Source organism: Chrysochloris asiatica, unplaced genomic scaffold, assembly GCF_000296735.1.
Source record: "Chrysochloris asiatica unplaced genomic scaffold, ChrAsi1.0 scaffold00013, whole genome shotgun sequence".
In the NCBI taxonomy this organism is placed as follows: Eukaryota; Metazoa; Chordata; class Mammalia; order Afrosoricida; family Chrysochloridae; genus Chrysochloris; species Chrysochloris asiatica.
Window position 1 is genome coordinate 2,690,415 of NW_006408531.1, and position 26,363 is coordinate 2,716,777.

Below are 26,363 nucleotides of genomic sequence, written 5' to 3' on the forward strand. Positions count from 1 at the left end.
AAAGACTGAAGTTGTCAAGGACTTCATTCTTCTTGGATCAACTATCAACACTCATGGAAGCAGCAGTCAAGAGATCAAACAATGTATTGCATTGGGCAAATCTGCTGCACAAGACCTTTTTAAAGTGCTGAAGAGCAAAGATGTCAATGCCTGACCCAAGCCATGGTGTTTTCAATAGCCTCATATGCATGCGAAAGCTGGACAGTGAATAAGGAAGACCGTAGAAGAATTGACGCCTTTGAGTTGTGGTGCTGGAGGAGAATATTTAAAATGCCATGGACTGCCAAAAGAACCAACAGATCCATTTTGGAGGAAGTGCAGCCAGAGTGCCCCTTAGAGGCCAAGATGGCCAAACTTTGTCTCTCATACTTTGGACATATTGTCAGGAGGGAACCAGTCACTGGAGAAGGATATCATGTTTGATAATGTGGAGGACCAGAGAAAAAGAGGAAGACCCCCAGTGAGATGGATTGGCCAAGTGGCAGCATCGATGAACTCAAGTGTGGCAACAATAGTGAGGTTGGCCCAGGATCAGGCAGTGTTTTGTTCTCCTGTACATAAGGGTCAGTACCAACTTGATGGTTCTCTGAACTTCCTGTCAACAATTTAGAAAAATTTTGCTGCAACACAAATTGGCTTCAACAGTACATCAACAGTAAGCTGCCAGAAATTCAAGCTGGAAGACGGATTCAGAAGAGAACATGGAACTAAGGATCTCATTGCTGACATCAGATGGATCTTGGCTAAAGGCCTAGAATACCAGAAAGATGTTTACCTGTGCTTTATTGATTATACAAAGGCTCTTGACTGTGTGGGTCATGACAAGCTATGCATAACACTGCAAAGAATGGGTATTTCAGAATACTTCATTGTACTCATGAGGAACCTGTACATAGACCAAGAGGCAATCATTGGAACAGAGTAAGGGGATACTGAGTGCTTTAAAATCAGGAAAAGTGTTCACCAAAATCAAGGCTTGGATCCACAAAATCAATGCTCATGAAAGCAATGGTCAAGAAATCCAACAATGTATTGCCCAAGTAAATCTGTTGCACAAGACCTCGCTAAAGTGTTCAAGAACAAAGATGTCAGTTTCAGGACTAAGGTAAGCCTAACCTAAGCCATGGTATTTTCAATAGCCTCATATGCATGTGAAAGTTTGGACGATGAATAAGGAACACTGTAGAAAAATTGATGCATTTGAGTTATAGTGTTGGAAAAGAATATTAAAAGTACGATGGTCTGCCAGAAAAACAAACAAATCTGTGTTGAGAGAAGTACAACCAGAATGCTCCTTAGAAGCCAGGATGGTAAGATTTTGTCTCTCACACTTGAAACATGTTAGCAGGAGGGACCAGTCTCTGCAGAAGGATATCATCATGGTCAAGTGGAAGGTCAGTGAAAATGAGGAACACCTCCAATGAGAGGGATTGACAGTGACAGCAGCAATGGGTTTAAATGTAACAATTGTGAGGATGGTGCAGACCAGGCATTGTTTCACTTTTGTGCTTAGGGTCACCATGAGTCAAAGCCAACTCAACAACACCTAACAACAACATGCAATGAATTTCCAACTTTTTCCAACATGATTTATGCTTTTTCTAATTCTTCCTGTCATAGAAGTCTGCTAATGATTCAAATTTCTAGAATGTTGCAACAACTAATCAAGGTATAGAATATATTTGGGATTATTCTGTGAGGCCTCAGATACTCTGTCACCATCTCACAGGGCCACTTAGTCAAAAGTAGTCACCAAAATGCTTGCCTTTTGAAATGCTGCTTGTTTTCTGCTTTAGTTTTCTATAAAATCTTACTACTTTCCTTGTGTTTCTCATTAAGAATTCACTGGTAGCCAAATGTTTTAAATCACCATTTGTTCAAATAAGTAGTGGTTTCCTGGAGTCCTGGTATAGCACCATAGGATAATCACTTGACCTCAAGGTCAGTTTGAACTGCAAGGTCGGCTTCAAACTGACCAGCCACTCCTTGGAAACCCTATCCAGGGTCACTATAGTCAGAACCAACTCAACTGCACTTAACAACAACCACCGCAGTAGTTTTTATATATCAACAGGAAGCTAACATATAAATGAAAGTAGACATATAACTCCATCTGGCTATGTCCAGATCAGTGTTACACAAAAATATTGTTTCCATTTTCAGAGTATTTGGAGTTCAAAATAAGTACAATCAGTTCTCCTGAACACTTGGTTGCAGGACCTCCCACCTGCCTCCCTCACAGCCAGGCTGCATGCCTCGCTTGGGAGTCTCAGGGATGCCAGTATTTCCTTCTCATGGCTTCTCCATGGAGGACTCATTGTGCATTTGTCTAATACTCTAACCATCTCTGAGGTTTCTGTTAGGTAGCTGGTCATTTGAAAAAATTTTTTGATGGCAGGGAAATATACTTCAAAATTATTGTCTCTAGATGACATATTTGTTGTTGTTGTTATGTGCCATGGAGTCGGTTCCGACTCATAGTGACCCTGTATAGGGTTTCCGAGGCTGTAAATCTTTACGGGAGCAGAAAGCCTTATCTTTCTCCTGAGGAACAGCTGGTAGTTCCGAACTGCTGACCTTGCAATTCGCAGCCCGGTTCGTAACCACTACGCTACCAGTGCCAAGTATATGCATAGTAGGGTGACATGAGTGGATAAAGTAGGATAAAAAACGCAACCTAGGAGGTAGCAAGATATCAGATGGTGCTGGCAAAACTGGAAATCAATTTGCAACAGAATGAAAGAACCATATCTCATACCATATACAAAAACAAACTAGCATGGATTAAACATTTTATGTACAATCTATAAATAAAAAGATCATAAATGAAAACAATAGGGACAAACTTAAGGGCTCTAATACATGGCATTATTACTCATCTGTCAGTTTGTTGTACCGTGGTGGTGTAATTCTGGATGCTTTTATTTTAAATACCAGCAGGCTCACCCATGATGGACAGGTTTCAGCTGAGCTTCCAGACTAAGAAGGAGAGACAGACTACTTCCAAATATTTAGCCACTGACAACATTATGAAGAGCAGTGTGTACTGTCACATAGCACCAGAGCACTGAATACTGAAACATGATGAAGAGTACAAGAATATTGTCAGATATAGTTCCAGATGATGAGACCCTCAGGTTGGAAAACACTCAAAATATGACTGGGGAAGAGATGCCTCCTCAAAGTAGAGTTGACAGTGATGATACTAATGGAGTAAAGCCTTCGGGACCTTCATTTGTTGATGGGACACAACTCAAAATGAATACAAACAGCTATAAACAACCATTAATAACTGGAACATGGAATGTATGAAGTCTGAATCTAGGAAAATTGGAAGTTGTCAAAAATGAAATGGAAAACATAAACATCGATATCCTAGACATTAATGAGCTGAAAACGACTGGTATTGGCCATTTTGAATCTGACAATCACATGGTTTACTATGCTGGGACTGAAAATTGGAAAGAAATGGTGTTGTATTCATCATTAGAAAGAACATTTCAAGATCTGTCTTGAGTACAATGCTATCTGTGATAGGATAATATTAATACACCTACAAAGAAGACTAGTTAATACAATTATTATTCAAATTTATGCACCAACCACTAAAGGAAGTGATGATGAAATTGACGAATTCTACCAAATTCTTCAGTTTAAATTGATCAAATATTCAATCAAGATGTATTGATAACTACATGCAAAGGATAAAAACAAGGAGCAGTAGTTGCAAAATATTGTCTTGGTGATAGAAATGTTGCTGACAAATTCACATGACAGAATTCTGGAAACCAATGACTTCCTCAATGAAAACACCTTTTTAAACAACATAAAAGACAACTATGTACATGGATCTCACCAGATGTAATATACAGAAATCAAACTGACTACATCTGTGGAAAGAGATGGTAGAAAAGCTCCATAGCATCAGTTAAAACAAAGCCAGGGCAGACTGTAGCACAGACCATATGCAAGTTCAGGCTGAAGCTGAAGAAAATTAAAAAAGACAACAAGAGCTAAAATGTGACCTTTAACATATCCCACTTGAATTTAGATACCATCTGAAGAACAGATTTAATGCATTAGACACTAAAGACTGAAGTCCAAAAGTGTTGTGGGATGACATCAAGAACATCATTCAGAAATAAAGCAAAAAGTCATTATGAAGACAACAACGAAGGAAAATATCAAAATGGATGTCAGAAGAGACTATGAAATTTGCTCTCCAGCATAGAGATACTAAAGTAAATGGAAGAAATGATGAGGTAAACAAGCTGAACAGAATATTTCAAAGGGCAGCTAGCTTGAGAAGACAAAATCAAATATTACATATAACAAAATGTGCAAAGACGTGGAGTTGGAAAACCAAAAGGGAAGAACACGCTCAGCATTTCTTAAGCTAAGGGAACTGACGAAAAAAATTAAAGCCTCGAATTGCAGTATTGAAGGAATCTATGGAAACAATATTGAATGATTTAGAAAATCTCAAAAGAAGATGGAAGGAATACACAAAATCACTGTACCAAAAAGAAGTGGTCAATGTTCAACCATTACAAGAAGCAGCATATGATAGAGTCAATGATCCTAAAGAAAGAAGCCTAGGGTTGCATTGAAGGCATTAACAAAGAACAAGGTTTTGGGAATAGATGGTATACAAATTGAATATATCAACAAATTGATGTGGCACAGGGGGCACTCATGTATACTAAGAAATTTGGAAAACAGCTACCAGGTCAACTGATTGGAAGAGACCCATATCTGTGTCCATTCCAAAGAGAAGTAACCCAGTGAAATGAGGAAATCATCAAACAATACAATATCATTAATATAACACAGAAGTAAAATTTTGCTAAAGATAATTGAAAATCGGCTGCAAAAGTACGTTGACAAATTACTGCCAGAGGTTCAAGCTAGTTTGCTACAACTACAAACACATAGTATAAATACACTATCAAGCATTGCAAAAACCACACCAACAATAGAAGACAAAATAGATAACTGGCATGTACTAAAAATTAGATAGTTATGTGCATCAAAAAATATCCCCAAAAGAGTAAAAATGGAGCCCACAGATTAGGATAAAAAAATTTGCAATGATGTATCAGACAAAGGACTAAGTTGCGAACATTGTTTCGTTCTGCTGTGCATGGAGTCGCTATGAGTCGGTTCCGACTCGATGGCACCTGACAACAACAACAACACCTATACAAGAAAAAGACAAAAAACTCAATTAAAAAATGGGCACAAGACAAAAACAGACACTTCAGCAAGGGAGATATTCAGGCAGTCAATATACATATGAAGAAATGTTCATGATCATTAGCCATTGTTGTTGTTGTTATGTATCATTGAGTTGGTCCTGACTCAGCCAGCGACTCATTAGCCATTGTTGTTGTTGTTATGTACCATTGAGTTGGTCCTGACTCACAGCGACTCTGTATCTGGTTTCCAAAGAATGGCTGATGAGTTTGAACAATCAAACTTGTGGTTCAAACAAGCCTTGTGGTCCAGTGCTTTAACTCACAATGCCATAGAGAGATGCAAATCAAAACAACAATGATGTAATCATCTCACACCAGCATGCCTGCATTCACAGAAAGGTTCAAAAAAACAAAAAACAAATGCTGGTTAGGGTGTGGAGTCTGGAACCCTCTTACATTGCTAGTAGGACTGTAAAATGGTTCCACCACTGGATAACAATATGACACTTCCTCAGTTGGAAATAGAAGTACTTTATGACCAAACAGTCCTTCTACTTAGAATATACACACAAGAAATATGAGCCAGGACACAAGTAGATATATACAACCAATGTTCATCACAGCGCTATTTGCAATAGCAAAAAAGAAGGAGACAGCGTAAGTACCCATCAATAGAAGAATGGATAAACAAACTTAGATACATACACACAATGGAATACTACGCAACCTTAATAACGATGAATCTGCAAAACACCTCATGGATGAACCTGGAGAACATTATGCTGACTGATATTAGTCAATCACAATAGGATAAATGTTGTATGAAGCCATTATTGTAAAAGCTTAAGAAAAGGTTTCCATACTAAAAGAAACGTCTTTGATTGTTACCAGGGGTGGGGGGAGTGGAGAATAATTCACAGGCTAGAGGGTAGATAAAGCACTGGACCACACATGTTAGTTTGGGTGATTGGGGGGGGGGCAACACATAAGAGAGGGAGGGTGGGAAATGAATAATGAAGACAAAGGAAGACTTAGGGAGGTATGCAAGGGCTAAATGTGATGAAGTAAATCATGTTTTATATACAACTTAGGAACAACAGTGTTCTGTGACTAGATAAATGGATCAAGACATAGACTGAATAGGTAAAGATGGGGGAAAATATTTATGTGCTTGACTGTCTTATAGATATTTGGTTTTCACTAACTACTACTGTAAAATAGACATTTATGTGTGATAGAAATGAGTATCAAAAATTACGATTACAGGAAGCTTGTAAGCCTGTCTTCAGCCTATAACTGATTGGATTTGCTAACAGAAGAATTTTTTTCAGGGAAATAGGCTTCTTGTTAAGCCTCTGTAGAATACAGGAACTTAAGTAGAATTCTGAACCCCACCCAGAATCTTTTGAGTTGTGACATTCCACTTGAAAGCTATGCAGACCACACCAGAACTGCTCAGAGAACAGAAGATTCTTATTGAAAGAAAGTCCTGCAGATAAAAAACAGACTGTTTGGCTGGTTGAATTTTAAGCAAGCTCTTTGCTTTGGAGGCATCAAGACAAGAAAAGTCAGCCCATCAGAGATAACACTATTCTAGTATTGAAACTCAAAGGGAACTTATGAGTAGTATAATATGCTTGCTAGTGACCACCTGGGTCTACTTGTGACTGGAACTGGGGGAAATGCATCAATGAAGACATGGGCTGAGTTTGGTCATGTTCCACTGACATCCGTTGACCTTCGGATGAGAGAAAGAAGAGGAAGGGGCTGGCTGGTGTGAAGTTTAGGGAGATGTGCTAACTCCCAAACCCATGGGCACTGACCTAGTCCCTGGGTTTAGAGCTGAGAGTGAAGTGGCCAGCTGGTCTGAAGTGCAAGGAGGTGTATGTGCACTCTCAAACTTGCAGTTAGTACCCATTAGACCTATCTTGGTGGCTAATTGACCAGAACATGACCAGATGAAGATCAACATGCTTGATAATGTGAGCAAGTATCAATTGCTACAATTCGATGAACTGAACTTTTGCTTATGGAGGCAGTTGCTTAATATTCCAACAGGAATGGGAGGATTCTTCATATCCAGAAACAAGCTTGTTTCCTCAGTGTACTGGGTGGAATAGTTTTCCTGCTCTGGAGAAAGGGGCTGGGAGATGATGGTGAGGATTTTATGACTCAATTGTGAGTAAGTGTCGGCAGGGATAATTTTGATGGTCACAACTGTAACTGTAGAAGATGTGTAAATAAAAGGGGAGAGTAGTTAATCTTTCATTTCAGGAACAAATGATCCTAGGACCAGCGAGAAGGAAGAGCATGAATGGAGTGTGAGATCCTACCTATGAAAGTGGTGACAGCAGAAATGGTGGCAGAGGCAGTGGCATGGAGAGACAGAGCAGCAGACGGCTCTAGGCCCATGGGCTGAGTAAGGCTGTGTGTCTGCGGGCAGGAAGTTGGCTTGCAGAATGTGCCCTTTAGACATTTAAATGAATACATATTTTCTGTTTTGTATGCGTACATCAAATATTTTTGCTGCTTTGTTCATTTGTGAAATGTAAGATGTAAAAGGGAAGCCACAAGGAGGAAGTAAGGTAACTTCTGTTGCAGGGAGGGGATTGCAATCATTGAGATGAACAGAGTATATAATTTGTTGAACTGAATGTTAAGCTGATGATCTTGTCTGTAAACCTTCACTCAATTCACAATAAAAAGTTAAAAAAAAAAAAAAAAAGACAAAATCAACTTGCATAGTAAGCTTTTCACCCAAATCACAATAAAAACTCTTTAAAAAAGAATGCCTTGTTCAACATGTCCCAGTCGATTAGGAAATAGATTTTATAATATTAATAAGGATTATAGCTTAGTAAGTCCCTTGTAATTTTTTTGTCATGTTCCCCTTTTGCCTGTAGTGTTTACTCCACCCAGTGACAACCTTGCTCTCTTCTTGCAGTTTGGAACAAAACAAAACTCCTCACCACTACACCAATAAATAACATTATGGTAAATGGAGAAACAACTGAAGTTGTCAAAGATTTCATTTGGCTAGTATCCACTATCACCACTCTGGAGCAGCAGTCTAAGCTTTATATGTATGTGAAAGTTGGACAATGAATAAGTAAAACCGTAAAACAATTGATACATTTGAGTTATGGTGTTGGAGAATATTAAAGGTACCATGGACTACCAGAAGAACAAATCTTTGTTGGGAGACATACAACCAGAATGCTCCTTAGAAGCCAGAATGGCCAGACTTTGTGTCTCATACTTCAGACGTAGTATCAGGAGGGACCAATCCCTGGAGAAGGACATCATGCATGGTAAAGTGGAGGGTCAGTGAAAAAGAGGTAGATCCCCCACTGAAATGGATTAGCACAGTGGCCGCAACAAGGGACTCAAGCTTCATGATTGTGAGGATGGCCTAGGACCAGGCTCTGTTTTGTTCTGTTGTGCATAAGGGATTACTATGAGTTGAAACTGACTTGCAGTCACCTAACAATAGCAACATAGGGTTTCTGGGGAGCAAGCGGCTAGTGGGCTTGAACTGCTAATCTGTTTGTTAAAAATCCAGTGCTTATCATACAGTACTACCAGTGTAAGTGAAGTGAAAGGTAATTCACAATGTGGAGAAAATCAGCACAAAGCTGTTGGATAAGTACTGGACTGCTAACTTCAAGGTTGGCAGTTCAAAGCCACCGGTCACTCCTCAGAAACCCCATACAAGGTTGCTGTGAGTACGTACTGACTTGATGGCACCTAACAAGAACATAGTACTCCCAAATGATGAATGAAGGAGCCATGGTAGCACAATAATTAAGCATTAGGCTACTAATCAAACGGTGGAGGTTCAAATCCACCTAGTGACTCTGAGAGAAAGACTTACGTTCATTTTGACAAACAGCATAGCCCAGAGAACCGTCTAGGACAGTTCTACTCTGTCACATTAAGTCACTGTGATTCCGAATCATTTCAACAGCACCCAACAATGAGGAACGGTGCTGAGCATCTTCTCAGGAATTTACAGGTCGTTTGTCTATCTTCTTTGGAGAACCGTTTACTCAAGTCCTTTGCCCAAAACAAAATTAGGTTGTTTGTTTTGTGTTCATGGTGAGTTATAGAAATTCTTTACAGATTCTGGATGTTAAACCCTTGTCAAATGTATATTTCCAAATACTTTCTCCTATTCTGTAGGCTGCCTCTTCACATGCTTGACAACAAATGTCCTTTGATGCACACAAGCCTTTAATTTTGATCTATTTTAAATTTTTGATCTATTTTTTTTTTTTTTTTTTGCTGCTGTATATAAGAATTCATTACCAAATATAAGGTCCTAAAGATTTACCCACTTTCATGTATGTCTTATAGTTTTAACTCATATTTAGTTCATCACTTCATTTTGAGTTGCTTTTCATAATAGGTGTAAGATAAGGTCTTACTCCATTCTTCTACCCGTAGAAATCCACCCCTTTTTCTTGTGGAGTCTAATGTTTCCCTATTGGATGGACTTGGCAACCTTGTCTAAAATAAACTGGCCATAGAGCTATGGGCTTTTTTCTGGACACTCATTCTTCTCTTTCCTTTCATTAGTTTTGAGTTTAGTTTGCTCTTCTTTTTCTAGTTCCTCAAGTTATAAAGTTAGGCTACTGATTTAAGGTTTTCTTTTTTAATGTATTTACAGCTATACATTTCTCTGTGAGCACTGCCTTTACTACACCTATAAGTTTTGGTATATTGGATTTTTACACTCACTCTTCTCTCTAAGTGTTTTCTAAGTTCCCTTGTGATTTCTTCTCTGACCGATTGGTTGTTTACTAGTGTGTCAATTTTCACACTTACGTGAGTTTTCCACTTTTCCTTCTGTTAATGATTTCTAGTTGCATTCCATTGTGGTTGGAGAGTATATTTTGTATGATTTCAGTCTTTGTAAGCTTATTGAGACTTGTTTTGTGACTTAACATATGGTTGATCCTGAAGAATGATTCATGTGCATTTGAGAATTGTTGCTGGGTGGAGTATTCTATATATGATTAAAAGTCATTCTTAACATAACTGAGAAAATGGGAATATGGATTTATACATTAAGTATGACAATAATTGTGGTTTGCAAGAAAATGTACTTATGCTTAAGCGATGCATACTGAAACAATTAGGTTAGGGGTAATGTATTATGATGGCTACAACTTTATTTTAAGTGGTTCTTTCAAAAATAAAAAGACAGAAAGAAAATATAGCAACAATGCCAAAAATTTGTGAATTTCAGTGGAAAGCATATGAGTGATTGTTCATTGTATAATTCCTTCCACTTTCTGTAGACTTGAAATTTTTCCAAGTAAAAAGTTTGGGGTAAAATAGGTTATTGAATTGATGACACCTTAAAATATGTAAAACGTTGAATTTTGTTATGAAAGTTTTACCTCAAAAAAAGAAGATGATGAAGGAAAAAGCTATCTCGAACCCCATGTAGCTACTACAGAACTACTTAGGAAGCTCAAACACCATAAAAATATGATGTGAGTAGCATCCCCTTTCCTTGAGTTATGTAATATATGGTACTGGGGATTTAGACTCCCTTCTTCCAGCAGTGCTCTCTGAGATTCATTCTGAGGTAGAATTCAAGGGATACATACGTTCTCTATGCACAATTGAAAGTAATTATGATGGCAAATTCGATGATAAATTTAGTCTTATACAATTGCCATTTTGATTTTAGAGTGCTGAAGAGGAAGGAAGGCATAATGATTTGGCCAAAAGTCAATTATGACCTCAATTGGTTATGAACAAAAGCAAAGCAACAGACCTGGGTTGATGGACGGAGGCAGTGGAGGTGGGAGTGGCCGACCTTCTTTAATGGCTAATGTATACTGTTTTGCTGATTGAATGGCATTGATAAAGTCTTCATGTTGTTGTCTCCAGTTAGATTTCCTCACAGGTTGAGACTGTAAAAAATAAAACCAACATGCAATACTAACCTAGACTATAAAACTTTCCATTACAGTTTGTGTGCATATGTGTTTATGCTTGGATTTCAATTTTACAGGAAACAGTACTATGAAATTTGGAGAAAGAGAAAAAATTATCAAAAGAATTAAACAGGTTGGAAAATACAGTAATAAAAATGTGCAAGTAACAGTAGTAAAGGGAATATGAAAATTAGAAAAACAAAGAAAATCACAAAACTTCAAAGGAAAATTTAATATAAGGTGAACAGTGACTTTCTGCCAAGTTAATTAATAAATATGACACTCTAATGACAATATATACAGGATTATTTTTTGCCATGTCCAAATAGTATCTGAAATACATTGGGAAATATAAGTGTGCAAGATTATAAAGAAAACAACAAAGATAGATTATACTTATATGATGTTATACTTTCCTACTGTCTTAGACTGGGTTCTCTAGAGAAGCAAAACCAGTGAAGCTTTTATGTATATATGTAAAAAGTTTACACCAAGGAAATGGCTCAAACAGTTGTAGAGATGGGCAAGTCCCAAGTTCATGGGGATGAGCCAAGATTGAAAGGTCACACAGAAGGCAGGTTATTCTGGTAGGTAAGATGGCAGCCTGCTCATGACTCCTAAGATCAGCAGACCGTGTAAAAATGGTCAGAAGTTCGAGGCCCACTGGGCCTGAGTGTTGCAGACAATGCAGGCCACAGGCTCTCAGGAACAGATTCTGGCCACCAGGCAGTCATAGCAAATTGTTTTTCATCTTAGTGTTCAGTTATGTTTTTTATGTAATTCCAAACATGAGCCCTTAATATCCACAGATAAATGTAATATTTTCCTAAAGCTGAGACTGTAAAGGTTTCAAGGTTAAGCCTTTCTCCAAAGGATTAACTAAAAATAGCTTAGCTACTTCCCAGTTATTTGTTCTATAGACAAAAGGACAACCTCCCTAAACCTGTCCCAGGTGCAGGCTATTCAGCCAAAGTTCCTGAAAATTTGCTCAGGAAGCCAAAACAGCGGGATTCCTCCCAAGCCTTTTGTCCTTCCCTTTCACCTTCCCCCAGCTAAGCTCAGGGGCTATAGATATGTTAATTGAATCTGAGAAACCAAGTTGCGGGCCTGGGATTTGAACCAGCGAAGCTTGATGTAAAGTTACCTGAATGTCTGGAAAATTACTGATGTTAGCTGTACTTTGTCTTAGTCCCTCCCAGCTTGGTGTGAAGCTCCTCCCCTAAATAAAACAGTGGCACAGGCGGGCCCAGGTGTGCATTATGGCTTGCAGGCTGGGCATTACAGCTGGCTAGGTGTGCCTTACAGCTTGGAGGGCAGTGAGTTGCTGCCTGCAGAGGCCACAATGCCTGTAGTCCCAAGTCTGCCCACTAGTGATGCATCCACCCTGGTTTTCGGGTGTCTCTTTGTCTCCCTCTTCGTGCCTTTCTGTGTATTCTTTTGCTATCCCTATCGCCGCCGGATATCCCCTCCTCATGAACCAAACACTCGTGAACAACACAACTATGTCGAGGTCCGTCCCCGACACAATAGAGCAGGCTGATGGCTCAAGTCTGGGTTATGAGCCATATGCAGAATCCAGACCCAACAGAAAAACAAAGCAAGCTTTGAAAGAGTATCCAACAGATTGGAAGTAGGCCACACAGCCAATGAAACATCCTTTCAAATTGATTTGCTGCTCACAGAAGACCTCATCATGAAGTTGATTACATTATATTACATTCATCATGGGTATTACTACATCTAACTGCCAAACCACTGGAATCTTGGCCCAGTCAAGTTGACATATACCCTTAACTATCAAAGTTCACACCTTGTCAACTTGGCACTGTACTTATCTCCTTAAACCATACGTAATTTCTAAATAAAGACAATTATAACGTCGTACTTGCACCTAACATGATATAACTAACACACATACAACCCACTTACAACCTGTATTTTATAAGTGAACATAACAAAAATATTTGATGCACAGCTATAAGGAAAAATGCCCTTAACAATCATAGTCCTCAGTTTTCCAACTGGTCATATGCTATAGCTGGTATTTAGAACTACCTTCTTCCACCACCCATTCTGTCCACTTTGCCCTTGGCAAATGCCTCAGCTGACTGTTGCTCTTTTCCTGGAGGAGTGACCCAAACTTTTATTCCTGAAGGGTCTGGGCTATTGGCAGCCATGTCAGAGTTGAACTGCTATAGTTTACCATTGACTTTAATAACAGGCCATGGTAGTACTGAGAGATGTCCACAGGCATCTCCTGGATTCCACACATATTCTTCTTATGTCCAATAAGCAATGCCAATCTAATTTCTCCTTAATAATCAGGGTCAATCATACTACCCAATATACTCTCTTCTTTGCCTATTGACCCAGAGGTATGAGGAGCCCAAAGTGGCCAGGGGGCATTCTCAACTTCCAGTTCAATAGAATCAATGTTGCATCTTGAGGAGGATGTATTTATCTTTAGAATTAAAACATCCAGACCTAAAGGGTAAAGGGTCACAGGGACAGGAAGTGAAAATTGGTGAGTGGGTCACTAGGAGTAACAGTGAGTGGTTCCATTCCTATTTCTGTCCCTTGGTTCCTGGACCATTGGTTCCTGGCTACTAGACAAACAGTGCCATGTATTGGACACTGGTTTACAGCACACAGAGCCTCCTGGAGAACATTGCCTCAATCCTGCAAGCTATTGCCACCTAGCTGGCACTGTAATTGTCTCTAGAAGGTGATCCCATTGTTCTATCAAGCCAGGTGCTTCAGGATGATGAGAAACATGGTAAGACAAATGAATTCTATGAGCATGGATGGGCCCATTGCTCTATTTCATTTTCTGTTAAGTATGTCACTTGATCTGGGGCAATGTTACTTGCAATACCATGATGGTGGATGAAGCATTCGGTAAGTCCAGAAATGGCACTTTTTGCAGAAGCACTGTGTGCAGGGAAGGTAAATCCATAACTGGAGGAAGTGTCTGTTCCATTAAGAACAAAATACATCCCTTTCCAAGATGGAAGTAGTCCAATGTAATCAGCCTGCCAGCAGGTTGCTAGCTGATCTCCCTGAGGAATGCTATCATATTGTGGACTCAGTGTTGGTTCTGATGCTCGCAGATTGAGCAATCAGCCTCGATGAGTGGAAGTCCAGAGCATAATCTCCGGCTGTGCCATCATGACCACTTTTTTCATGAGCCCACTGGGCAATGACAGGAGTAGCTGGAGAAAGGAGATGATTAGTTTCCACAGAACATGGCATCCTATCCACTTGATTGTTAAAATTCTCCTCTGTCGAGGTAACCCTGTGGTGAGCATTCACATGAGGCACAAATATCTTCAATTTTTTTACCTATTCAGAGAGGTCTACCCACATACCTCTTCCCCACACCTTCTTGTCACCAGTTTTCCAATCATGTTCATTTCAAGTCCCTGACCATCCAGGCAAACCACAGGCCACAAGCTATGGATAAGCACACAGTTGCACATCTGGCATTTTGTCCTTCCAAGAAAAATGAGCAACCAGATGCACTGCTCCAATTTCTGCTCATTGGGAGGATTTCCCTCCATTACTGTTCTTCAGAGAAGTCCCAGAAATGGGCTATAGTGCTGCTGCTGTCTGTATACTTTAAAGTATTACCTGCATATTGTGCAGAACTAACAAACATAAATGTTCTCTTCCTCAGTCAACTGACCATAAAGAAATTCCTGAGGCTTGAAAGCCCATCTTCAGCCTTTAACTGACTGGAATACCTAAAAGGGGTTCTAGAATTTGCCCAGTGAAACAGGCTTCTTGCAGAGCCTTTGTAGTGTATAGGACCTTAGGTGGAATCCTGAGCCCCATCCAGGAACTTCTGAGGTGGGACATTCCCACTTAAAAGGACATGCAAACCAGCCCAGAGCAGCTAGAAGAACAGAAGATACTTCTTGAAAGAAAGATCAGCAGGAAAAATCAAGAACAAAAATGGAAGGCCTGTTTGGCTATTACAAGAACAAGCAAGCTATCTGCCTGGGAGCCATCAAAGCAAGCAAACAAGTCCCTTCAGGACAAACCCCTTCCCAGGACTGAAACTCGAAGCGAACACACGAACAGGCATGCAAACTTGCTGGTGACCCTGCTGGTCTACTTGTGAGTGAAAGTGGGGGAAAGGCAATAAATGAAGACATGCACTGAGTTTAACCATGTTCCCTAGACTCCCATCCACCTTGAGATGAGAGAGAGAAGAGGAAACGCTGGTTGGTCCAAAGTTTGGGGAAACTTGGGAACTCCTAAGCCCATGGGCACTGACCTAGCTTGGATGACATGATGATCAGAACTTGACTAGAGGAAGATAAAGAAGTTTGATACAAGAAGCAAGTGTAAATTGCTACAATTTGATGAACTTGAACCTATACCTATGAATATCGTAGCTCAAAATACCGAGAGGGAAAAAGTTATCTCATCAAGGATCAAGACTATCCCCCAAGTACATAGGGTTAATTGGAATGGGCAACTTAGACACTGACAACCTAAAATGGGGAGGGGGGCTTAAAGGCATGAAGTGGTTGGCTTATAAGCTTTCATGAGGGAGTTTAGTTTCAGAGTGAGTTTTAATCTTGTCAAGATGGGTCTGGTAAAAGGAGATGGGGATAGGGTTTCTTTTGTTTCAATAGTGAGTAAATGTTATCATGACTAATTCTGATTGTCACACTTTAAATGTAGAAGTTGTATAACAAAAAGGGGGGAGTAGTTAATCTTACATTCTAGGAACAGAGGCCCTTAGGACCAACAAGAGGAAAGAGCATGAGCAGAACGTGGGATTCTAACCAGAGAAGCAACAACACCAGAGATAGAGGCACAGGTGATGGCATAGAGAGATAAAGCAGCTGCAGACTCCAGACTCATGGAAAGAGAAAGGCTGTGTGCTGGCGGGGAGGAGGCTGGCTTGCAAAATGTGCCTTTTGGTTGTTTACATGATTATATATTCCTGTGTGGTTTTGTGTACATAAAAAAAAAAGGTAATAGAGGTAAATGCTGTTAACCAATGGTGCATGGAGGGGATTGTAATCATTGCAATGAAACAAAATACAATTGTTTAAGTGCAAAACTGATGTTCTCCCATGTAAACTATCACTCAATTCACAATAAAAGCTTAAAAAAAAAGTATCTGTGCTTGTTGTTATGTACCGTAGAGTCAATTTTGAACCATAGCGAACCTATGGGTTTCCAAAGAGCAGTTGGTGAGCTTGAATCACCGACCTTGCAGTTCAAACAACTTTCCAGTCTGATGCATTAGCCCACAGTGCCACACCAGGACTCCATCTGTGCTTAGTGGACCCATATTAATAAACTGAAACCAATCCAATTTTATGTTCCTTGCACCATTACTCTATATCCCTAATCACCATTCCCACACATAATTTCCCAGCTTCTGTTTGTACATATTAGAAAATTCAAGTCATTCTTTTGGAGTGTAGTATACCTCTTCCGGTGTCACAAAGTGGAATTGCTTTTTGGGGATGGCTGGGATTTCAGTCTGGTTATTGGTCTAGAAGCAATAATGGGTGGTGGCTATGTTTCCTGGGAATATTCAACAATTTGTAGTCAATTCATCAAATTGACTACATCTGTGGAAAGAGATGGTGGAAAAGCTTCATATCATCAGTCAAAACAAGGCCAGGGGCAGATTGTGAAACAGACCATCAATTGCTCATATGCAAATTCAGACTTAAGCTGAAGAAAACGAAAACAAGTCCACAAGAGCCAAAATATGACCTTGAATATATCCCACCTGAATTCAGAGGTCATCTGAAGAACAGATTTGATACATTAGACACTAAAGACCAAAGACCACAAGAGTTGTGGGATGACATCAAGAACATCATTCAGGAAGAAAGCAAAAAGTCATTAAGACAAGAAAGAAGGAAAAGACCAAAACCAGAAAGAAGAGACTCTGATACTTGCTCTCCAGCATATGGAAGAAATGAAGAGATACAAAAGTTAGACAGAAAATTTCAAAGTTCAGCTCAAAAAGACATAGTCAAATATTATAACAAAATGTGCAAAGACCTGGAGTTAGAAAACCAAAAAAGAATACACTCAGCATTTCTCAAGCTGAAGGAACTGCAGAAAAAATTCATGCCTCGGCTTTTGTTATTGAAGGATTCTCTGGGCAAATTGCTGAATGACGCAGAAAGCAGCAAAAGAAGATGGAAGGTGTACACAGAGTCACTGTACCAAAAAGAAACTCGCAAAGTGGCCCGTCAACACGCTCAAGCGTGGCCACAACTGTGAGGTTGACCCAGGACCAGGCAGGGTTTGTTCTCACAGGGTCACTGTGACTCATAAGGGTCACTCTGAGTCAGTACTGACTCGATGGCACCTAACAACAACAACAACTACAAGAAAAAGGCTTTCTTTCAGGGCACAAGGAGAAAATTTGAGGTCGTTTATATGGTGCTTAAGTTGTGACTCTTAAGCCCTGAGTCCATCTCTTTCCTTTACCACTTGGTTCATTATAAGTAGGGCCAGCTTCTCTGTATTTCTCATCCTGACAAAAGTGCTGAAAAGTATCAAATACACAATCACCCAGAGCCTCACTTCTCTCCAATATGTGACCCAGAGATGGTATTTACATTGCCACCTCTCACCGTGGATTAGCAGCACCCTAACTCTGTTGGCTCTAGTACATTACATACTAGAGCAGACAGAGTTGTCAGTGCCTTTAATATTGGGCAGATTTGAAAACCAATTTAGAAAAGTCATCATTATGATTTTGCTTCTCTAGAACCATCCTTAGTAAATACCAAATGTCTAAGGCTGGGTTCTCTAGAGAAGCGAAACCAGTGAAATTTACTAAGAGAAGCTTCTATCAAGGAAATAAACGGTTTGCACAGTTGTAGAGGTAGGCAAGTACCAAGTTCATGGGTCAGGTGAAGCAAGATTGGCAGGTCAGGAAGCAGGCAGGCTGGTAGGGCAGGTAAGATGTCAGACTGCTGATGACCCCTAGGATTGGCAGGCAATAAAGCAGGCCAGTGGCTTAAGTCTGGAATGACAAGCCCAATGCAGGATTCAGACTCAGCAAAAAGCAAGCAAGTTTTGCCAGAGTGTCCAATATATTGTAAGTAGGCCACACCTCCAAGGCAACTCCTTTTCAATTGATTGGCTGCTCTCTCATCAAGGAGTTGATTACATTATATTAGATCTCATCATGAGAGATCGCCATGTCTTAACTGCCACACAGCTGAGAATCCTGGCCTAGTCAAGTGGACATAACATCTTAACACAACTATCAAACAATTAATTACACCAACCAGAAAGCCAGGAGATAGGCTTTCATGTACTTTAAAACAATTGACAAAGAAAACAGGAAAATAGCAATAGTACCTTGGATGGAGGAACCATCCTCATAGTAGGAAGGTCAGTGCCCTGGAATCTTTGCTTCAAGGAATTGAAAGGTTTCAGCTTTTTGTTGAAGAGTTTTCTACATATCGGTCCGTGCCTTCCCTAGAAAAGGCGGGCAGGGGTTGGTACATTTAAAATGCACAATCACAAAGTTTTTGATGCCCAGGTCTACTTCTACAGCACCCTCTACCCAGTGGTGGTTGCACCTTAGATCCTAATTCATTCTCCAGCTCTCAAGTCTCAGCAGAGCAAATCCATTTGGCTTTCCTCACTAGATTTTGTGTTTAGGCAAGAACAAGGAAAAGGACTCTACAGTGAAGAGACTTATTTCAAATTTGGTTTCATGTACGTAACTCCACCACTTGGGCAGGGCTCTGTTTACTCCAATCTGTTGTCCTTTAAGTACACAGCATTTCTAGTACAAAAACTGGGACACCAACATATAGTTTTACGTGTATCCCTCTGTAAGGTCTGTGAGTCCGCAACTATGGGATTATAGCAGTATCTTTGCTTCCAATCTGAGTATTCTTAGTGGTTATGTAACACATAATTGCTATCATTTACACAGTTGCTTTGTTCAGACTTCATAAAATACAGGCTCTACAGAAATCACTGAGCCTGGCTAATAATAAGTGCTACCATTTTAAACTAAAGAACAGAGTGATATCAGATCACTTGATCAAACATTCTCTAGGCTAGAAAGAGGCCTAGAATGTGGAACTGGAGACTACGTAAGACACACTTGACATTTAGTGAGTTGTCTTGAAATGGTGCCCTCTGAGCCTCAAACCCATTCTCGGGGCTAACAAAAACAATGGCAGCTAACAGAAGACAACAGATTGGTAAGAAGCCTGTGAGCCCCACCCTTAACTTCAGGAACTGCTAACCTCAGTCAATTAGATGAACAGATATTTCATTTTTCAAATTCACAGGGAAATAAAAACTTTTAGACTTTCTTAAGTGAATATAAGTCTTGTTCTAGAATGTCCCAACTAACAATTGCATCATCAAGTTAGATTTCTTAGGAAATCTTTTTATAACGTTGGAGCCTAACACATGCTTGAATCTCTAATATTGAAATAAGTCAAGCTTTTACTTCAATGTCATAGCTATTTATGTGGGGCTTGACATGTAGCAAGCTTGAATCTGGATAACAATTAGACCCCATAACAAGTCTTACATCCATGTGTTATTTTGTCCAAATTGTATCAAACCCCCAAAATGGGAGGTTTCTGTCTTTATACATGGCTGAACAAAAAACAGGGGGAGGTTAAAGTACTTGTGAGAATTAGTGATAAAGTTGTGGCTAAAAGCCAAGTTTCCAGATGTGCAAAATCCAATGCTCATCTCTCTTGACTCATTAATTTCCCTGGTGCTTTGCCCTTGACATTTGAATTTCTGATGCTTATAGGAAAGGCCAAAGAGCCAACACCTCTCAAGGGATCATTGGCTGTGCCAAGACACTTCCATCTGGCATCCTTTTAGGAAGAGGACCGTGTTTAATTGGCGCTCTTTTGAATGAGGCCGCATCAATCTGCCTGTGCGTCTGCTGGGCCGGCCAGCTATAGGTTATGCACTTCCCCCCTTCTCTTGCTTCCCCTCCACATCTGTCTTCAATCTTTGCCTCTGCTGCCTCCTCACTGACTTTCCAGTTCATTTAACTCCAATGAAACACGTCCACAAAATGTCTGTTGACCAGAACATCTGCTGCAAAGCGTCTTCCACAGACTTCACAGGGAAACAGTTCCTGATTGCCATCTGCAGAAGATTCAAGAGCACATTATATTTGTGTTCCAGGATTGCCTGCCCCTGAAAACAATGACTGACTGGAGGAGACCCCTATAGCCTGACTCCTCACTCCCCCTTCTTCCCCACCAACTACTTCCTCCTCTTAGGAAGATTCTTTGTAAACTCACCTGTGTTTTCCTTTCCTAAAATAAACATCACACTTCACTAAACAAATTAATTCCATATTCTTCAGGCAACTGGAGCATAATTATTTGCTATGATACTTAATATATTCTTAAACTAAGTGTCTGACAGCGTTGCTTTAAATTTAAGTACAGAGTTAATGCCTTTGTATTTAGTATAACCATAGAATAAAGTCACAAATAATCCAACGGTAATATTTTCAAAGAATGTAGAGGCTGAGACTATGTTTACTATATCCCCAGTGCCTCAAACTGCCTAGCTTGTGGTAAAGTGCTCAATGAATACTTGTGGAATGGATAGGCCAAACAAGTGTTGAATTTCTACTAGAGATCCAATCATTCCTTCAATAAATAATTACACATTTGCTATATGCATGGCTGTGAAAATACTGAAAGAAACAGTACTGGAATCCAGCATAATCAAGGAGAGGAAGCATGTACAAAAGTAACTTTAAGGTTGGAAAATGTCACAAGAAAATAACAACATTATAGAATTCTGAAAAAGAGTTTCATTTCTTATTACTTCCTTTCAGTTTCTTTAGAGTTGTGCATGTAAAGATTACAACAGCAGCTAAGGATCGCTCACAGAGAACATTTTATTTTTAATTAATAACCTGGACTTATTCTACAAGCAAGGGGGCCAGTGAAACACATAAATAGAGCTGTGGTTTAGGAAGATTAATGTGACAGAGGTGAGGAGGGAAGAATAGTGGGAGGTGACATGGAGAGGGAGAGTTCAGCAGCTGATGTTGTAAGCTTGAAATGGAGAGAGGAATGGGGAAAACATTATGGTCAAAGAAATGAGACTATAGCTAGATTTGTGGGAAGGCACAGGAAATCGGGGAGAGAAGAGTACGTAAGGACTAGATCCTAACTGTAAGGAGCTCCACTGGTCTAGCGGGTTAGGAGTTCTCTCAGTATTTGCTTTGGTTAATAAAACCTACTCATCATAATTATAACACAGTTGCTTCTTTTTCTAACACAATAATACCAGACTCTCTATCTTCATGAAGATTATGGTAACCTTTGTATAATGCTTTCTTGTTCTCCATTTTTCCTATGTGATCTTATTTGTTCCTTGCAGCAACCCTATAAGACACGGTTGCCATTACTTTTATTTTACAGATACTAAAAATCAGAGGCTCAAAACGAAGTGACTTCTCCAGAACGACAAGGAGTCAGCAGACCCCATTTCTGCTGAGTTAATTTCGAATTCATGATGACCTTACAGGACAGACTAGAATGGCCCAAAGGATTGCCAAGACTGCAATCTTTACAGAAGCAGATTGACACATCTTTCTCTCATGGAGCAACTAGTGGGTTCAAACTACTGACCTTTCAGCTAGCAGTCAAGCGCTTAACCACAGTGCCATCATGGCTCCTTAGTAAGCAGAATAACGAAATTCAAACTTGAGTCTTTATCTCCACAAGTATGAAGATTACTAACTCAACTATCACTACATATAAATTGAACTATGTAAACAAATAAAAACAAAACAAAATACATTGGAATCATGTCGACTCCAACTCACAGTTGCCATATAGGACAGAGTAGACTGCCTCACTGGATTTCCAAGAATGCTGTCTTACCTACCACCACATCCGTCCGATTGTCATACTGGCTTGTGAGTAGCTGTGATGCTTGAAGCAATACAGCTGTATTTTAAATACCAACAGGGTCATCCATAATGGACAGGTTTCAGCTGAGCTTCCAGATTAAGACACCCTAGGAATGAAAGATGGACTACTCCTGGATGTTCAGCCACTGAAAACCTTATGAATAGCAGTGGAACACTGTCAGATAGCAACAGCATCATGTTGACTATTGAAACGTGATGAAGAGCACCAGAATATTGTCAGATATAGTGCCCGAAGATGAACTCCTCAGATTGGAAGGCATTCAAAATGACTGGGGAAGAACTGCCTCCTCTAAGAGTTGACAGTGATGATGTGAATGGAGTAAAGTAGTCGGGACTTTCATTTACTGATGGGGCACAACTCAAAATGAGGAGAAACAGCTGTAAACATTCATTAATAATGGGAACATGAAATGTATGAAGAAAGAATATAGGAAAATTAGAAGTCAAAAATGAAACAAAATGCATAAAGATTAATATTCTAGGCATGGACTGGTATTGATGGTTTTGAATTTGACAAGCACATGGTTTACTATGCTGAGAATGACAAATTAAAGAGAAATGGCATTGCACTCATCTAAAGATTTACCTTGAAGTATAATGCTGTCTGTAATAGGATAATATCCATAGACCTACAAGGAAGACCAGTTGATATCATTATTATGCAAATTTACGCATCAACCACTAAAGCCAGTGATGGTGAAACTGAAGAATTCTACCAACTTTTTCAGTATGAAATTGTTCAAACATGCAATCTAGATGTATCGATATTACTAGTGATTGGAATGCAAAGGGTGGAAACAAAAAGGAAGGACCAGCAGTTGGAAAATATGGCCTTAGTGATAGAAATGATGCTGGAGATCGCATGATAGAATTTTGCAAGACCATTGACTTATTCATTGCAAATACCTCTTTTTTAACAACAAAAAAGATGACTATACACATGGACCTCATGAGATGAAATACACAGAAATCAAACTGACTACATCTGTTGGAAAAAAACAGTGCAAAGGTTCCATATCATCAGCTAGAAGTTTAGCCATAATGCTCTTTAGAAGCCAAGATGACCAGACTTCATTTCTCATACTTCGGACATAGTATCAAGAGGGACCAGTCCTTGGAGAAGGACATCATGCTTGGTAAAGTGGAGGGTCGGTGAAAAAGAGGGAGATCCCTAACAGAATGGACTGGCACAGTGGCAGCAGCAATGGGCCCAAGTGTAACAATGATTGTGAGGTTGGTGCAAGACTGGGCAGTGTTTCATTTTACTGTGCATAAGGTTACTATGAGTCAGATCTGATTCGATGCATCTAATAACAACAACAGCAATATTTATCACAGCACTATTCATAATAGCAAATAGATGAAAACAATACCTATGTCCATCAATGGAAGAATGGGTAACTAAACTAAGGCACATAAACACAATGGAATACTACACAACATTAAAGAATAATGATGAATCCGTGAAACACCTTATGACATGGATGTATCTGGTGGACATTATGCAGAATGAAAATAGTTAATCATAAAAGGACAAATATATGAGACCACTATTGCAAAAAGTCAAGAAAACATTTTCACACTAAAAGAAACATGCTTGGGGTGGCAGGGGGAGGGAAGGGAAGTCACTGAAAATCGGGTAGTTAACTTGGATGAAGGGAAGGCAATACACAATAAAAGGGAGGTTGGCAAACAAATGACGAGGCAAGGGAAGATGCAGGGAGGAGTGCAAGAGTTAAAGGCAACAGAGGTAAATACTGTTATATACACAATCCTGCAATAATGTAATACATGAGTAGATGCTGGTGTGTCACTATAGGATATGCACTGAACTTCTCACTGCAAAGTTGACAGTTCACACCCGCTAGCTGCTCCTTGAAAACCCTTTACAGGGTTGCTATGAGTTGAAACCAACTCAACAGCACTTAACAGCAACAATAATGACATGGGCAGATGCATGGAAAGACATGCAGGCTGAATGGGCGTGGGAGTGTGTCATGGATTTAATTATGTCCCCCACAAAGTAAGTGTTCGCTTGGCTGGACCATGATTCAGTGGTTTGAGAGTTATGTGATGATCCTCCATGAAGTAATTTCATGTGATAAATGAATAAAAGGATTGTGTTTATGTGCCATATTTTATTTACCCATTCTTCCATTTGCTGTTACTTGTTGTTGTTAAGTGCCATTGAGTCGATTCCAACCCATAGCGACCCTGTACAGAGTTTCCAAGGAGCAGCTGGTGAGACTGAACCACCAACCTTGCAGCTCAAACGACTTTCCAGTCTGATGCATTAGCCCACAGCGCCACACCAGGACTTGTTACTAAGTGCTGTCAAATCAGTTCTGACCCTGTGTGGGGCTTCTGAGGATTGGCTGGTGGGTTTGAACTGCTGACTTTGTAGTTAGAAGCCCACTGCTGATGCTGCAGCACCACACCAGGACTCCAAGACTCCAAGGGTGGGATAGACCATCCATAATCTCACCACAATCCTGATCCACTGTATGGGAGATTTCCAAGGGTGTGTGTGACAAGCAACACCTTTTATCTAACTAGAGATAAAAGGAGAGAGATGTGACAAAGAAGGGCACTCTACCCCTAAGAAAGCAGAGTCAGTAGTGGAGTATGTCATTTGGATCTGGAGGCCATGTACTATGAAGCTCTTTGATCCCGGGAATGAATGCTGGGCCTGGAGATACTGAAAGGAACAAGGACCTTTCTCTAGAGCTGGTACTCTGAATTTGGACTTCTACCTTCTAAATTGTGAGTAAATAAACTTCTGTTTTTTAAAGCTATCCACTTGTGCTATTTCTGTTACAGCAGCAGTAGATAACTAAGACAAAGGGAGGATAGGAGTATACACACAAATATGTATCACATGACAGAGGCTATTTGTACAGGGGTATTTACATTTCCTACAAATATATCCATGAATGTGGTAGAACAAACATAAGTTATGAAAGCTTCTTAGATACAGGGAAACACCTTGAGGGAATGTGTCACTGGGGCTAGGGGTTCAGGACCATAGTCTCAGGAAACATTAAGATCAGTTGGCATAACATAGTTCACAACGACAAAGTTCTCATCCTACTTTGGTGAGTAGTGAGCGGGGTCTTAACGTTTGTGAATTGCCATCTAAGGCACATCTATTGGTCTCTCCCAGTGTGGAGGAAAGCAAAGTGATGAAAACTGAAGACATATGGAAACATTTCGTCCAGTGGACTATTGGACCACACGAACATCAGTCTCCATGACCCCAAGACCAGAAAAGTAGATGGTGCCTGTCTACCACTACCAGCTGCTCTAAAAGGGATCACATCCAAAAGTCTTGAATAGAATGAGTAAAACTATGTGGAACAAAATTCAAAATTATAAAAAAGACCTGGTTTATTGTTTGGATAGAGAGTGGTGGAGTCAAGGACCTAAGACCATGGTCCTTAGTCATCTGTCATGTCTGGAAATGAACTCACTTTCATTGCACAATTTTCAATCCAACAATAGATAGATCCATGGGGGAAACAGTAACACTAGTGAGGTACACACACCTTAGAACAACCAACTATTTGAAATCAACAAGACAACATTTACCCAAGGACAAAGTTCAGAAAGGTTAGGAAAGGAGAAATGGAAGCAAGAATCAGAGGGAGGAAGTGGGACAAGTGATGTTGTACTGAGGAGACTGCAATCAATGACACGAAACAAAATGAGCATGAATTGTTGAAACCCTCACCAAACTCACAGTGAAAAAGAGTATGAGAGAATAACAAAATGTTAATGATATCTTTGGGGTCCTGGTGTGGCGCTGTGGGTTAATGTGCTAGACTGCAAAGTTGGTTTGAACCACAAGGTCGGTGGTTCAAGCTCATCAGCCACACCTTGGAAAGCCTATACAGGGTCGTTTTGGGTCAGAACCGACTTGATGGCACTTAACGATATCTTTATATTCACATATTTACAGGTCTGTAAATATATCAATGTGTATGTATATGTTAAGTGCCATTGAGTCGGTTCTGACTTATAGCGACCATATGTACGAAGGTACGAACCACCACCAAGCCCTGCACCATCCTCACAATTGCTACTGTGCTTGTTCCTGTTGCTGCTGCCACTGTGCAAATCCATCTCACTGGGGGTCTCCCTCTTTTCTCTGTCCCTCCGCTTTGTGAAGCACTATGTCTTTCAACAGTGACTAGTTCTTCCTAACATTATGTCCAAAGTATAAGAGACGAAGTCTGGCCATCTTGGTTTCTAAAGGGGAATTCTGGCTAT

At 40.0% G+C, this 26,363-nt stretch overlaps 1 protein-coding gene across 1 annotated transcript in view; it reads right to left on the reverse strand.

Moving 5' to 3' along the window:
• The window catches only part of ZC2HC1B (zinc finger, C2HC-type containing 1B), a 45,145-nt gene extending 23,639 nt beyond the window's left edge, over positions 1-21,506 (reverse strand). Inside the window, 5 exon segments of the mRNA XM_006878358.1 lie at positions 10,987-11,125; positions 18,506-18,625; positions 20,220-20,281; positions 20,440-20,454; positions 21,446-21,506. Coding sequence (XP_006878420.1) covers positions 10,987-11,125; positions 18,506-18,625; positions 20,220-20,281; positions 20,440-20,454; positions 21,446-21,506 — 397 coding nt within the window.
• Positions 21,507-26,363: the final 4,857 nt, after the last annotated feature.